Below are 13,692 nucleotides of genomic sequence, written 5' to 3' on the forward strand. Positions count from 1 at the left end.
GGCTTGCTGGTGTGACTCTACTCACTGAGGCTTCTCACTGGCCTTTGCTTTGTTCCTTGAGACAGAGTCTTGCTGTGTACCCTGGCTGCTCTGCAGCGATCAAGCATGTGGTCCTTCTCCCTCCGCTCCTGCCTCTTGAATGCTAGCAGTTACAGGCGCCACCACACCCTGCCGAAGGTTTATTTTGTATCACATGATTCAGTAGAAAACACAAATGTCACACATATGTGAGTATCTTCCATCCAGATTTGTCAACACTGCATATTCTTCCATATTTTAATGATTGATCTGAGACAATTTGGAGAGGCTAGAGACATGACTTAGTGATTTAAAACTTTGTAGTTCTTGCAGAGGACTCAGTTCCTGGGTTCAATTACTAATGTCCACTCATGTGACAACTTACAATTACCGGTCAGCACAGCTCCAGGGGATCTGATGTCATCTGACCTTCAGGGACACAGGTGTGTACGTGGTGCACATACGTGTGGGCAAACCATTCATACACATAAATCGGCTGGATCTGGTGATGTAACGGGCAGAAACGGGGAACTTTGAGTTCTAGGCCAGTCTGGTCTACATAGTGGGTTCTAGGACTTTTGGGGCTACATAGAGACCCTATCCTGTCTCAAAAACAAGCAAAACACATAACAACAACAGACAAAACCCAAAATACATAAAATGAATAAGATTAAAAGGAAGCAAAGTTGAATGTGGTGTTTTGAGGCCTGTAGTGTGGCTCAGCAGTGAAGTGCCTGCCTAGAATGTGCAAAGTCTGTGCTCACCTCCTGGAAGCACCAAGGGGAAAACAAAACCCAAGCCCAAGAAGGGCAAGAAAGTGGGTAAGTTTCCGACTGAGTTCCACTGCCTTCTAACAAGTCAGACCCAGGCATTGCAAAAAGAAAACCACTCGGCTGATCCCTGAGTTCTGGGTGCCTTGACTAATTGCTCTTTGTTCACTTTTCAGACTCATACTTATTTTATCTGTAACATAGGATTTTAAATTATATTTTGTGAGAAATACTGGAGAAAAAAATATCCACTCTAAAGCCAGGTGTGGTGGTGCACGCCTGTAATCTCAGTACTTGGAAGGCAGAGGCAGGCAGATCTGTGAAGTTGAGGCCAGCCTGGTTTACTAAGCCAGTCCAGACAGGCAGAGCTGTTACATACAGAAACCTTGTCTTGAAAAGCAAACAAACAAAAAAAGAGTATCTACTCCATTTGCCCAGAAGTCCAATTAATTGTCTTTTTAAAAAAGGTTCCTGTAAGCCAGGGGTGAGGAGATGGGGTGTGGGGTGTCCTGCACCTGTAATCCCAGCACCCGGCAGGCAGAGGTGGGCATTCTCTCAGTTCCAATCCAGCCTGGTCCCCAGAGCAAGTTCCAGGAAGCCAGGGCTACAAAAGGAAACTCTGTCTCTAAAACAAAACAAAATAAGCAAACAAAAATTTGTGTGTATGGCTGTTGGCCTGCATGTATGTATGTATGTACACCTTAGGCACGTCCGGTTCACTGTGAAGGTCTGAGGAAGTGTCAGATCCCCTGGAATGGTCCTTGTGGGTGGTTGTGAGCTACCAAGGATCCCGTAAGACCTACAGGTGGCTTATCTAGGAGCCATCTCTCCAGCCCCAATGTATTGTCCTGCAAAATGTTTTATATAGTCTAAGGTCTTTATTTTTTTGGTTTTTCTAGACAGGGGTTCTCTGTGTAGTCTTGGCTGTCCTGGACTCCCTTTGTAGACTAGGCTAGTCTCGAACTCACAGAGATCCGCCTGCCTCTGTCTCCAATACTAACAGTCCCTTAAGGGCAACTGCCTAGGTTTGTAGACAGTTACCAGTTATGATGTATGCGTCTTGACTGAAATCTAGGATTAAAAAACAAAACAAACTAACTAACAAAAATAACACCAAAAAGCTGAACTGGGGAGTTTGTGTGTTGCTTGGAGATTAGCTTTACCGTTAATCTCTGTTGGTGACAAGATGGTGATGTGGTTCTGTGAAGGGCTGTCCTAAATCCTTTGAGCAGTGTTTTGAGGTGTTTATGGATGAAAGGTCACAAAGATTCTTTGATTCACTTTGAAATGCTTTAAGGAGGAAAATGGGCACCTGTATTTATAGAGATAAATGTAACCATGTAACAAATACAAGTTCTTTTTTCTTTAAGTTTTTGAGACATAGTCTCACTATGTACCCCTGGCTGGCCTCAAACTCTCAGAGATCCACCTGCCTCTGCCTCCTGAGTCCTGAGATAAAAGGCATAGTGAGTTCTAGAAGAAAAGATAAAAAATGGGTTTAAGAGGATAAAAATGAACACTTAACATATCTCCAATGAGAAATGTAGCAACTATCCACTCCTCAAACCCCAAGAGTTCTTCTTAGGACTTGTTATGAATACCTGTGGCAAACCCCGCCAGGGGACAGGACTGACTGCCTTCCTTGTCCTCCACTCCTAGTAGAGGAGCACTAAAATCTGAGTGTTATCTGCCTCACATTATGGGCTTTAGGGAGTTGGGGACATATTTTTTCTGAGCTAGTAGCCACACAGATGATGCCTCATGCGACCTGGTGGATGCTCTCGGGTGATCACAGACATGAACTATTTCCTATTGAAGACAAAGAGTAAAACCTGCTGCTAACTCCATGCCTGCATGTGTGTTTGTGTATGTGTGAGTAAGTGTGTCATTTTTAACCTAGGTTGTGCTGCTTAGCAATCAGATAATGTGAACCAAATATCATTTAGTATTTCTTGCTGGGCAGGCGGTGGCGCACACTTTTAATCCCAGCACTTGAGGAGGTAGAGGTAGGTGGATCTCAGAGTTCGAGGCCAGCTTGGTCTACAGGGTGAGTTCCAGGACCGACAGGGCTACAGAAATACACTGTCTCAACAAACCAAAACAACAACAAAAGAAATTTTTTGCTTTAATAATGTATTTGGTTCAGTATGTTATGGTTCAATATGTATCCCTTTCAATTATTAATGAGGTGTTTTACATTTTGTTTTTATAAAAATTTTCAAAATTCAATGTTACTTTAAACTTAATTTCCAGTGCTAAGTAGCTGCAATCTTCTGAAGAGTGCAGGGGTAAGAGGCTTCTCGTTGGTCACACCTGGGATCCCAGCACTCAGGAGGCAGAGGCAGGAGGTTCTCTGTGAGTTCAAGGCCAGCCTGGTCTACAAAGTGAGTCCAGGACAACCAGGGCCACACAGAACCCTGTCTCAAAAAGAAAGAAAGAAAGAAAGAAAAGAAAGAAAGAGAATTAGGGTAGAGCTTTTTGCAGAACACCTGGAAAGCGTGCAGTCTTGAAGTTTCCAGCATTACTGATAGTCTGAATCTGCTCTTCTCTTGCAGGCTCTAGGTGCTCTAGGATGGAACAGGTGTGCAGAGGGTGAGGACACAACCCTGGGACCACATCATTTCTTCTTCCTTTGCGACTGCTGACTTGAGCGAACACTAGCCTGGGATGAGGATGTATGTGGACATCTGGCTACTGCACCCCCTCTGGGGACGGACCTTTCTCCTCCTCCTGTCTGTGGCTGTGGCTCAGTGCCACTGGCCGAGCGAACCCTCAGAGGCTGTGAGTGACTGGAAGAACCAGCTCGAGGCATCCATGTACTCAGTGCTCTCAGACCTCCATGAGACTGCTCGTACCGTGGTTGGCATTCCTGATGGCACAGCTACTGTTGGGCGCTCGTTTCAAGTGAGCATTCCAACAGATGTAATTGCCTCCAGTGGAGAAATCATAAAGGTGAGACTTCATGTAAAAACAAGAACGAGGAAGAGTCTCCATCTTCCATTTTAGTTTTAGCCTTTTCCTTTTTTGTTGTATCTTATTTACTGAGATTGGGCTGGCTCCATCACTCACATGTGTGCATGAACGCCACATGTGTTCCTCGTGCCTACAGAGACCAGAGGCAGCAGTTAGGCTCCATTGAGGCATCATTCCCACCTGGAGCTATTACTTGTTGACAGCTTCAGCTTGGAAAACTGCCCAGCTGTACTGTTTTCTTTTTTTGAAAAAAATTACGTGTTTTGTCTGCATGTATGTTTGTGCACCGCCTATGTGCCTTGTGCCCGCTGAGTCAAAAGAGGATATTCAGTTCCCTGGGCCTGGAGTTATGGGTGGTTGTGAGCTGCCATGTGGGTGCTGAGAATCAAACCCAGGTCCTCTGGAAGAGCACCGAGTGTTCTTAACTGCTGAGCCGTCTCCTGCCCCAGCCCAGCAGCTCGTGGTTGAAACTTTAACAAATCCTGGTATGTGTGTCCTTTCTGACATACAAACCCAGGCTTGTAGGTTGGGTGGCCCCAGATTCTGTGCCAGTCTTAACCATGAGGAGGGGAAGCTGTCTCTTTCTTCTTCTTTAATCTGGTTGGACTTGGTCTCCGTTTTACCCTCCGTACTCTTTTTCTTGTGAACTTCATTCTCTGTAAGGGAAACCAGTTTTTAGGTTGGCCTTACTTCTGAAGACTCTAGCTCATGTAGTAGATCAATTCCATGCAACTCTGGTTTTCATTCTTTTTTTCTTATTCTTTTGTCTTTTTTTGAGACAGGGTCTCACTATGTAGCTCTGGCTGTCCAGGAACTCAATCTGTAGACCAGGCTGGGCTTGAACTCAGAGATTCCCTGGCCTCTGCCTCCTGAGTGGTGGGATTAAAGATGTGTGCAACACCTCACTCCTCCTTACCCCTCCCCTCCCCACCTCCCTCCACCTGTAGAATTCTTTCTACCCCAGTAAGCCAGATACTAATCATTAGGTAAGGATACATTGCTTGTTTGAATGTCCTAACTGTGCATTGGCTGCCTTTGTTCCAGTGGTTATTGGAATGTTTTGCATGGATTAATTTTGACCAGAAGTATCTTGAACTGATAAAATGAATTAGATATTTGTAGAATCTGGCAGAGACATGTAACAGCTCTGCTCACCAGGGGCATAAAGAGCTTTCACTGGAAAGACAGGATTTTATCTGAGCATATTTATCTGTAGAGAACTGGCAGTTTAGTAGCTGATGAGCTGTAGGAAAACAAAAGAAGGTGGGGGTGTAGTTCAGTGAACACTTGTCCAGGACACTAGACTATCTACTTTTGATTCCTTAGCACGGAATAGCAGTATGGAAATTTACCCACTCTTAAGAGCTAGGGCTGGCCCGGGCCATGGTGGCACTCGCCTTTAATCCCAGCTCAGGAGGCAGAGGCAGGTAGATCTCTGAGTTTGAGGCCAGGCTGGTCTACAGAGTGAGTCCAGGACAGTCTGTCATAAGCAAACAAACAGAACCAGATCTGTGTGGATTGAGGATTTGGAAAGGCAAGGCAGGACCTTATTCTTGGAACTTTTTTTTTTTACTTGTAAAAATAAGCTTGAAAACGTATTTACTTACTTATTCTGAGACTCGTCTTCTGAACTATGATCCTCCTGCCTCTCCAGTCAATGATGGCCCTCTTCTGACCTTTGAGGGCTGAGGAACGTATGAGGTGCACAGACATACAGGCCAGCAAAGCACTCATATACACGAAATAAAGCGAATAGATATGAAAACAGGTTTTTTAGAAATCCATAGGCTTGCAAAGATTGTGGGGGAGAAAGAAAATGTTTTGTAATTTCTACCATTTTCCATGCTTATTAAGAGGTAGACATACTACACATTTATAAAGATATTTTAGATAGACCCAAGATTATTTTTTCATCTGTCTCTGTGTGACTGAATGCCAACTGTATGTGGTGCTGGAAGAGGCTAGAAGAGTTGTTGGGTCCCTAAGAGCTGGAGGTAGACATGGTCGGGAGGCAGTCAGCACGGCTCTGAACGTGGATCCTAGTAAGAAATGTGCTCTCCCCCTTTTTTCCTTTTTTGAGTTGTAAAATAATTACAATATTCCTCCGTAACTTCTTTTTTTCTTCCAGCCATCCCATATACCCCTCTCTATTCTCCTTGAAATTCATGGCCTCTTTTTCACTCGTTGTTATCACATGCATATATATATATATATTCCTAAATATAACTGCTCAGTCTGTATAATGTTACTTCTATGAATGTTTTCAGGACTGACCATTTGGCACTGGAAAGTAATTGGTGTGCTCTTCCCTGGAGAAGACCGCCTCTCCTGCTCCCAGCTTTGTGTAGGGTTGAGGCCTCCTGGACTTTCTCCATCCACTCTAGGGATGTCCATTGGTATTGTCCTTGTTCAGCTTACATTTGGGCAGTTATATTGGTGAGACTCTGGGTTTTTGTTGTTGCTGTTTTGTTTGAGCTAGTGTTTCACTATGAAACATTGGCTGGAGCGGACTTCACTATGTAGACCAGGATGGCCTTGAACTCACAAAGACTTACCTCTGCCTTCCACATGCTGGGAAGAATAAAGTGCTCTTAACCGATAAACTATACATTTTTATTTGCCTATAAATTTAATTATTGCTTTGGGGCTTACTGCCTCCTGCTAACCTATGCCTAGTCCCGGAAATCTAATCTAGGCCTAGAATGTTTTCAGCCTCTGAAATTTACTGCTGAATAAACTTACCCTTTCTAGTTCTTTCTGAATTTTTGCTGGCTGATTCAAATCAGCTCAGACTCTTCTCCAAGTTGACTGATTCAAACTGGCTTCTCTCAGCCTCTGACTGCATTGTTCTGCTGGCCTCATACTGACTTTGGCAATATGTTCTAATCTTCTGGCTCCTTCTCCTTCTCTGGTTTGTTCTGTCTTCACCTGTGTCTAGTTTGTTATCTCTCTGTATAACTGTCTCAGCAAAAACTGCTCCCCCTCTCTCTGCTGCTCTCTCTCTATATATGAATTCAAGGTTTAAACTGCTCCCCCTCTCTGTGCTGGTCTCTCTTTATATATAAATTCAAGGTTTAAGTGTATTTATTTTTAGACTACAAAGGACATTCACTTTGAATTTAATCCTGCCTTTTGCAAGTGGCTTTAAAATTTGAATCACTGTAATTTTTGTTTGTTTTGTTTTTTTTTCAAGACAGGGTTTGTCTGTGTAGCCATGGCTGTCCTGGACTCACTTTGTAGACCTGGCTATCCTGGAACTCACAGAGATCCACCTGCCTCTGCCTCCCGGGAGCACTGGGATTACAGGTGTGCACCACCTCATCATTGAATCACTGTAATTCTGATGTGTCTGACTCAGCCTTCCACGTTAAAGGTGTGAACCAACGCCTGGCAATGGATTCCTTATGATAGTTACTTGCATAGGGTTGTCCTGGTTTAAGTTGGTTCTCCAATAAGCCATCTCTCCAGCCCTCACTTTTTTGTTTGTTTGGTTTTTTTTCCTGGTTTTCCAGAGAGGGTTTCTCTGTGTATCCTTGGCTGTCCGAGACTGGCTTTGTAGACTGGGCTGTCCTCGAACTCACAGAGATCCACCTGCTTCTGCATCCTTAGTGCTGGGATTAAAGGTGTGCGCCACCACAGCCAGCTCAGCCCTTACTTTTAAATTACGTTCGTCTGTCTGTCTGTCTATCTATATTATCTATTATCTGTGTGTCTGTGTGTCTGTTGGGAGCATGCCATGGATCTTAGGTGAAAATTAGAGTTCGTTTTCTCCTTCCATGTGGGTCCTGGGGATCACACTCAGGCCATCAGCCTTAGTGTCTTAGTGGCAATACTAGCTAGCATCTTTAACTCCTGAGCCATCTCTCTCACCCCAGTTATATTTTTAACCTTTTCTCTTCTGTAGCTTGAGTTTTCTACCATGGTTTTTAATACTCAATATGAATGTAATTTTTAGTGGCTATACAATATTATTGTTTGCTATAAGGTCATTTTTCTTTCGTTGAAACAAAATCTAACAATGTAGACCAGGCTAGCCTCAAACTCATAAAGATTTGCTTGCATCTACCAATTAAAGTGGTGTATTACTAATTCTGTCTGACGTAAGAACCATTTTAAACCAAATATGTTGGCACATGTTTATAATCCCAGTCCTTTAGAGGTGCATGCAGAAAGATTAGGAGTTCAAGGTCATCCTTGGCTAACAGTAAATTTGAGGCCAGGTTGAATACATGAGACTATCTCAAACAAATTATGCTGTTAATTTAAAAGTATGGCCTAATAATTTTTAGGGTTTATCTAACACCCCCCACCCCACCCCCACCCCGAGACAGGGTTTCTCTGTATAACAGCTCTGGCTGTCCTGGAACTCCCTCTGTAGTCCAGGCTGGCCTCGAACTCACGGAGATCCACCTGCCTCTGCCTCCCAAGTGCTGGGATTAAAGGCGTGCACCACGACCACCTGGCACCACTTTCACAGTCAATAAAGACACAAACACCCGATATATTTTAGAACAGCCTTATTTTACCTGGGGCATGGCAGATATTAATTCCAAAGTACCTTCCATTATCTCCCATCCTCTGTTCCATGCCACCTGTTTCTAAATCATTTCTACTGTGTAGCTCTCTTTTAAACTTTATTAAGGGTGTTTAAGCTTCACCCTCCCTTCCAGCCTCCCAACCTGGGTTGTGTACATAGGAGAGAGCAGGTTAGTGGGGATAGGGGCCTCTTTACTTCTCCCAGCTGTTTAGGGTCATTTGGGTTTGGGCTATACCTGTCTCCGTCAACAGTAGATGTAGCCAGCAGTCTCCTCCAAGCCACAGAGCCCTGAAGTGTTTCTCTCAGTCCGTCTGCTACAAACTGCCACACCATCCGTCTCTGGTCTCTTCAAACTGCTACATGCAACACGTCAACACCTCAAACCACACCAAACTCTCTCTGTCTCTTTCTTACATCCTCAGAGGCTTAGACCACACCCTGTCTGTACCTTATCAGCTGGCAAAAGCCACGCCCCTCATAAAACAATTAGCAGGTATCCCACACTTGGGATTATAACAAAAATGTATTTACATAACACAACTGAGTTTACACAGAACCCAAAACTTCCATTACACTGCCAGGCTACCCCCATCCATAATCCCAAAATACTTGGTAATGTTGTTCTTCTTGGACATTTATTTCTTTCCATGTGGTACTGCAGAGTTCCTCCTCATGGCCTACATGGCTCTTTTCTATCCCATGGCCATCCTCTTCCTCCTCCTCCCTCCTCCAGTGTCTGCTTCTTCCTCCCAAGAGCCTTCTCTCCTCAGAACTCCTACCCCATTCTGACCTGCCCAGGTTTAGGACCCCCCCCCCCCACACACACACACAGGGTTTCTCTGTGTAGCCTTGGCTGTCCTGGACTCACTCTGTAGACTAGTCTGGCCTCCAACTCACAGCGATCCACCTGCCTCTGCCTCCTGAGTGCTGGGATTAAAGGCGTGCGCCACCATGCCCGGCTGGTTTAGACGTTTTAATCAACCAATCAGGAAGAGTTTCTTAGGCAATGTTACAAACATCATTTTGAGGTGCATGAGTGTCTGCTCTTAAAAGGCAGCATACAGACTTGGCCCCAAATACAAGGCATCGGACCATGCCCCAACACAATCAACAACAAAAGGAGTAATTTTATAGCTCACTTTGCCAAAGATGCTTGTTTGGGATAACCTCAACCATGCCTGGCACCTGGTACCCACTGCCCTTATGCAGGCCCTCACTTGCTCCTTTTGTCTCAGTCCTTACCTGTGTTCTTGACTCACAGTCTTTGGCATACAAAGAAAGAGGCATTAAACCTCTCTGAATCTGCTTGACTCTTTGTATCGTATCTTAGCCTTGTCTGCCCCTTTCTGTTCGGATAGCTCCTATCTGAGGGCCTACTGCAGGCCTTTGGCTTCCTCCTCCTTTCCCTCTCCCCTCTTTCTTGGTACTGTCACCCCTTTCAGGTCAACCTGAACATCCTTTGAGCTGTTTTAGAGCCTTGTTCTCCATCTGGTGAAAGCAATCTCCCACAAGCCCTGCTACCTTCTTAATTGTCTGTCCTGGACACTCAGCATGGTGCTTTCCTATAATCCTAGCACTCTGGGAGGCTGAGATGGTTTAAGGCCAGCCTGGGCTACAGAGTGAGACCTTGTGTATAAACAACAAAAGAAACAAATCCTCAGTAATAAATACATGCTTGAAATTCTCGCTTTATGCTATTTTGTATGTTGCTTCCTGTTACCTAGTAGACCTTCAGATATTTATGAGTCAGCAGAGGGAGTAAAGATTCCTTTTCACCTCAGACCTGGTTTGAATTCTCAAAGCCTCTGGGTGTTGGCACGAGTGTTGGGCTGTCATGGTCCTCTGTGGGCGCAGCATGCAGCATGGGTAGTCCTGCATAACCAGCAGCAACCTCCTCTGTAGGGGAAGAGTTGGTGTGGTGTGGGAGCTGCAGAGCGAGGAGGCCCTGTCTGGAAAAACAAAACAAAGAGAGTAGTAGATAAGAAATACCTTTATATTACCTGAAAGACGGGCTGTGACTGCAGTGCCCTTTCAGGTACCTCATTTTGGTACAGCCTAGGTGGGTGGCTTTTCATCCTTGCTTTTCTTCAGCCTCCTTGCTTGCAGACAATGCGGACTCTTCTCAGCCCAAGATGTCGGCAGGCTGGGCGCAGCCCTTGCTGAGCCTGTGCTCTCAGCTGCTGGCATGGGCTACCTAATTGTTCCCCTCAGAACAATGGGTACTCTTTTGGTCAGGAAGAGAAGTTCATGAAAGGAGCTTTTTTTTGGTGGGGGGTGCTTGAGAGCTTTGTGGTAATGCAGCCTGCGTGAGATGAACTGCTGTTTCTTCCTGCTTCGAGTGGGTGTTCCCTGGTTCTGAATGAACCGCTTGTGAACATGGCACACCGGGAAATGTGGGTTGGCAGAGGAAAGCATCCTTGGGAGTGGGCTGTCAGGATGGTATTTGTCCAGACTTATCAACTCAAATACTTACTGAAAATACAGGCTTCTGTGTTTAAAAGAAAATTACTGACAAGAGCTGAAAGATAAAATGATAAAATAGGAATAGATGTCAGGGCTTAGGGTAGAAGGAGGAATTCTGGGAATGTTTTGAGTGGTGGCTATAACTATGTTTAGCTGCTCTTTGGGGGAGATTATGATTACATTCTTTTAAAGATCTGTTTTTTTCTGTGTACGTGTTCATGCTTGAGTATGTGCCTCACACATGCACACACACCCCTGCAGAGACCAGAAGAGGACATCAGATCCCCAGAGACTAGAGTTACAGACTGTTGTGAACCACCTGACATGGGTCTTCTGTAAAAACAGCAAGCACTCTTAACCATGGAGCCATTCATTTCTCCAGCTCCAAGGATGAGTTTTTAGGAGAAAATAGTAACATCAGATAAAGTACTTCATAGCCCAGATCAGAGGGGCACAGGCTTGGCTGGAGTGTGGTCCCGTGTTCCTGGTCTTTGTGAGAGGAACATCCATCTATCTAGAGTGGGTGAGTGATTGTTCCATATAGTTGTGGCTTTTTTACTTGGCGGAGGGGCGGCCTTTTACACTTTCTTCTAGCATGGTTTATCACTTCAAATATCTGACCTAGGCTTCAAATATCTAGGCGTCAGCCTAGACCTGTGTTATCTCCCTGTATGTTACGCTGCCTTGTGACTGCCATGCTTGTTATTTGCAGAAGGCCACAGCATAGATTTGGCTCATTGTTATAGTCCATGGTACAGACATAGGGACTGTTTTCTGCCTCCCTGAACAAAGAAAACAAAGGGTTATGCCCACCTCATCTGGGAGAGTTCAGTATGTTTTCTGTGACTCCTTGCAGCCAACCTTGTAGGTTGGAGTGGCTTAAGGAGAGAGAGCTGAAGGTTAAGGGCCAGTGACAAGGTCTGAGGGAAGGTTGTAGACACTTAAGGAGGTGGCATAGGCTTTGATAGGGACCAGGGGGAAAAAGGGACCTGGCAGATCTGTAAGGGAACACAGGGAAAGGCCCAGATTATACCCCAGGACTGGATGTGCACAGAGTTACTTGTTGGAAGATGCTGCCGTAGACCTAGCGCACCCACCAGAAGTGCGGGAATTGTTTTTGCAAGCCACTGTGAGCAGTGAAAGTGTTTGTTCATGTGTCTGGGTCTGCTTCTCTTCAGCTCCTGTATGCATATGTCTTGCCGGCCCTGAATCATAGCACTCACGTGTTTTTGGAATCAGAAGCTCATTAAAATTAATTCAGTCCTAGCAAGAGTCTGATTCTTGAGTTTTGTCCTTTTTGCTATATTTGACTAACTTGTTCAGACTGTGAATGAAACCTTTTTTGATGAAGACTAAGTAATGGAAACTCCTACTCATTTGCTCTTTCTCCATGTCTTAAAGGGCACTGGCTCAGAGGAGGAGCCTTTGGTTGTGCTTCCTGGTACTTAGTGCGTATGGATACTTCTCCCACACCCCATCAAGCTGTAAATGCTCATCTTCCAAGTTCTGTTATGGAGGAAGGTGTGCCTAACAGATCTTGAGGCAGTTCTTAGAACTGAGCTTATTAGTCATTACACAGTGTAGACTGAATTGGGATATTTTTGTTTTGTTTTGCTTCAAGACAGAGTTTTGAAGCAGGAAAAAAAAAAAAAAGGTGTCCCTGTGTAGCTTTGGTTGTCCTGGAACTTACTTTGTAGACTGGGAGATCCACATGCCCTGAATGCTGGGATTAAAAGCTTGCATCATCACACCTGACTGGGGATCAGAATTTTAAATCTCGCATTTAAAAATCTCTGGTCTAGGGGCCTGGAGAGATGGCTCAGAGGTTAAGAGCACTGTCTGCTCTTCCAAATGTCCTGAGTTCAATTCCCAGAAACCACATGATGGCTCACAACCATCTATAATGAGATCTGGTGTCCTGTTCTGGCCTGCAGGCACACATGTGGGCAGAAGACTGTATAAATAATTAAATAAATCTTTTTTTTTTTAATCTCTGGTCTAAAGTATCTTAGGTACAGATCTTAAGTTTGAACTGGAGTGCCCTCCAAACACTCAGTTTCCTGGCTTTTGGAAGGGAGGAGACCTAGGCAGCCACTGGGCGCCCATCAGGCATGGCTTTAACTCCTTTGCCATAGGGCTTGTGCTAAGCTGTGGCCTTAAATTAAGGACAGTCCTTGAGCTGGTGTTGAAGATGTGCCCTCTGTTGGCCATCGTGTGTCTGGACTTGGGCAAGATCATGGCCCTTTCTTGTGTCAGGAATAGGAGTATGTGTTTCACAAACATGAGAGGAGCCAAAGATGGCTTGGGCAAGAAGCAAGTATTAGCTTCTCTCTTGTCAGCTGATAAAAGTTTCTGTGTTGAAATTCCTTTGGGTGCTCTAAGTATTTCCATTTATGTCACTGTGGAAAAGGATTGTACACTGAAAAGTCAGAACAGTTCTTTTGGGGATAACAGAGACTTGAGTGGCTTAGGTAGCTTCTGTGTCAGGGACAGAAGCTGGAATTTTATGTTTCTTTCTTGTACCTGATTGACTTCAAAACCTTTTTAAAAAGTTTTCTTTGAGACAGGCTTTCTTTGTATTTTCTTGGCTGTCCTGGACTCCATTTGTCTCCCCTCTCCTCTCTCCCCTCTCACGTACTTACGCTGGGCAATGCCCTGCGCAGGGGCATGTGTGTGTCTGCGCAGGGGCGTGTGTCTGCGCAGGGGCGTGTGTGTGTCTGCGCAGGGGCGTGTGTCTGCGCAGGGGCATGTGTGTGTCTGCGCAGGGGCGTGAGTGTGTCTGCGCAGGGGCGTGTGTGTGTCTGCGCAGGGGCATGTGTGTGTCTGCGCAGGGGCGTGTGTCTGCGCAGGGGCGTGTGTGTGTCTGCGCAGGGGCGTGTGTGTGTCTGCGCAGGGGCGTGTGTCTGCGCAGGGGCGTGTGTGTGTCTGCGC

General features: G+C 45.2%; 1 protein-coding gene across 3 annotated transcripts in view; it reads left to right on the top strand.

The window, feature by feature from the left end:
• The window catches only part of DAG1 (dystroglycan 1), a 63,158-nt gene that overhangs the window by 43,489 nt on the left and 5,977 nt on the right, over window positions 1-13,692 (top strand). For all 3 annotated transcript variants that reach the window (XM_084752620.1, XM_084752621.1, XM_084752622.1), the window contains one exon: window positions 3,344-3,740. In XM_084752620.1, coding sequence (XP_084608746.1) covers window positions 3,456-3,740 — 285 coding nt within the window. In that variant the 5' untranslated portion in view covers window positions 3,344-3,455. The remainder of the gene's footprint in view (window positions 1-3,343; window positions 3,741-13,692) is intronic.

Source organism: Acomys minous (assembly GCF_964271855.1).
Source record: "Acomys minous genome assembly, chromosome: 13".
In the NCBI taxonomy this organism is placed as follows: domain Eukaryota; kingdom Metazoa; phylum Chordata; class Mammalia; order Rodentia; family Muridae; genus Acomys; species Acomys minous.